This window comes from Sinocyclocheilus rhinocerous, unplaced genomic scaffold (genome assembly GCF_001515625.1).
Source record: "Sinocyclocheilus rhinocerous isolate Xijiao unplaced genomic scaffold, SAMN03320098_v1.1 scaffold2428, whole genome shotgun sequence".
Taxonomy (NCBI): domain Eukaryota; kingdom Metazoa; phylum Chordata; class Actinopteri; order Cypriniformes; family Cyprinidae; genus Sinocyclocheilus; species Sinocyclocheilus rhinocerous.
The window spans coordinates 147,128-148,645 of record NW_015643186.1 but is presented as its reverse complement, the minus strand read 5'-3'; the positions used below and the strand labels follow the sequence as shown (position 1 = coordinate 148,645).

General features: G+C 46.4%; 1 protein-coding gene across 6 annotated transcripts in view; it reads left to right on the top strand.

The window, feature by feature from the left end:
* The window catches only part of cntrob (centrobin, centrosomal BRCA2 interacting protein), a 30,487-nt gene that overhangs the window by 21,367 nt on the left and 7,602 nt on the right, over positions 1-1,518 (top strand). For 5 of the 6 annotated variants that reach the window (XM_016574591.1, XM_016574586.1, XM_016574587.1 and 2 more), the window contains 2 exons: positions 405-596; positions 678-803. In XM_016574591.1, coding sequence (XP_016430077.1) covers positions 405-596; positions 678-803 — 318 coding nt within the window. The remainder of the gene's footprint in view (positions 1-404; positions 597-677; positions 804-1,518) is intronic. The other variant, XM_016574590.1, reaches the window with a different exon arrangement.

Below are 1,518 nucleotides of genomic sequence, written 5' to 3'. Positions count from 1 at the left end.
TGTAATTTCACCTCGGCTCAGAATGCTTTTATGACGCCAGATTAATGTAAACACAGCCCACGGTGAACACCCTTGTGATTCGCTTCAACCTTTTCGAATCTTATGAATGATTATTTTAGGTTCAAGTGTGTGTAAGGATTTGGAAACGAGCAGAGTACGGCTGATTCTAAAGCATGCAGCGCCATCTGCTGTTCAAAACTAAGCTCAGAATCGACTCGAGAAAGAATCGCCATTCATTCGGAAAATCTCTGAATCGATGCGGAATCATTTCTATATTCGCGATGCATTGATTTATTTTCCCAACCCTAGTGGTGATGATAATGATGATGATGATGATAATGATGGTGACTGATGGTGATGTAATGATGGGGATGGTGATGATTATTTGATGTGATGGTGTTCAGGAGCAGGAGGCGCGTGAGCTGCGTCTGCGTGTGGAGGAGCTCCAGCAGGAGGAGCAGAAGCTGCGCAGAGATGCAGACAGACTCCGAGAGCAGCTGCACAAGCTCCAGACGGAGTCACATGACACACGGACACACGCACAGCAGCTCCAGCAGCAGCTCACACACGCCACGCAGCAGCTACACACACACACGGTGAGACGCACGGCACACACATCATCAGTCACATGACCCTCAGAGCCGTCGCAGCTGACCGCACCTGTGCTGCTGTTTCAGGAGCAGGTGAAACAGGAAGTGGCCGCGCGTGAAGAAGCCGAGAGCAGGACGCGGCAGATACAGGAAGAGCTGGAGCAGATCAGGAGAGAGAGAGATGCTCTGAGAGTGGACCGAGCGCTGGAGCAGGTCTCTCTCTCACACACACACACACACACACTATACAAATAAAATAATAAACACTTACTCACACACACACACACACACTCTCACTTACTTTCACACACACACTCACACACAAACACACACTATGCAAATAAAATAAAAAACACTTACACTCACTCACTCACTCACTATACAATCACTCACTCACACACACACACTCACACACACTCACTCACTCACTCACTCACACACACCTAACCTACTTGTAAGAGTACTATTGAGTGCAGCGGGGCCTAGCCGAAGCACCTCAGTTTTTTCAGCGTTTAGTTGCAAAAATTATTAGCCATCCAAGTTCTCACTTCGTCAAAACATGAGTAAAGATGTTGTAAAGAAGGTAGCAATGATAGTTAATATTATATTTCTGAAGAATGGAGCCTAGGGGAAGCATGTAGAACGAGAACAATAAAGGACCAAGAATAGAACCCTGTGGAACACCATAAGGGATGGGCGCAGAAGGTGAGGTGAACAACCCAATATTTACTGGAAAAGTCCTACCCTTTAAATAAGAGGTGAACCACTGTAATGCCGTGCCTTGAACCCCTACTACACATTTGAGTCGATTCAAGAGGATGTCATGGTCGATAGTGTCGAAGGCTGCACTCAAATCTAACAGTATCAGAATGGCAGATGACCCCGAATCAATGGACAGCAAAAGATCATTCATAACTTTAAGCAAGGC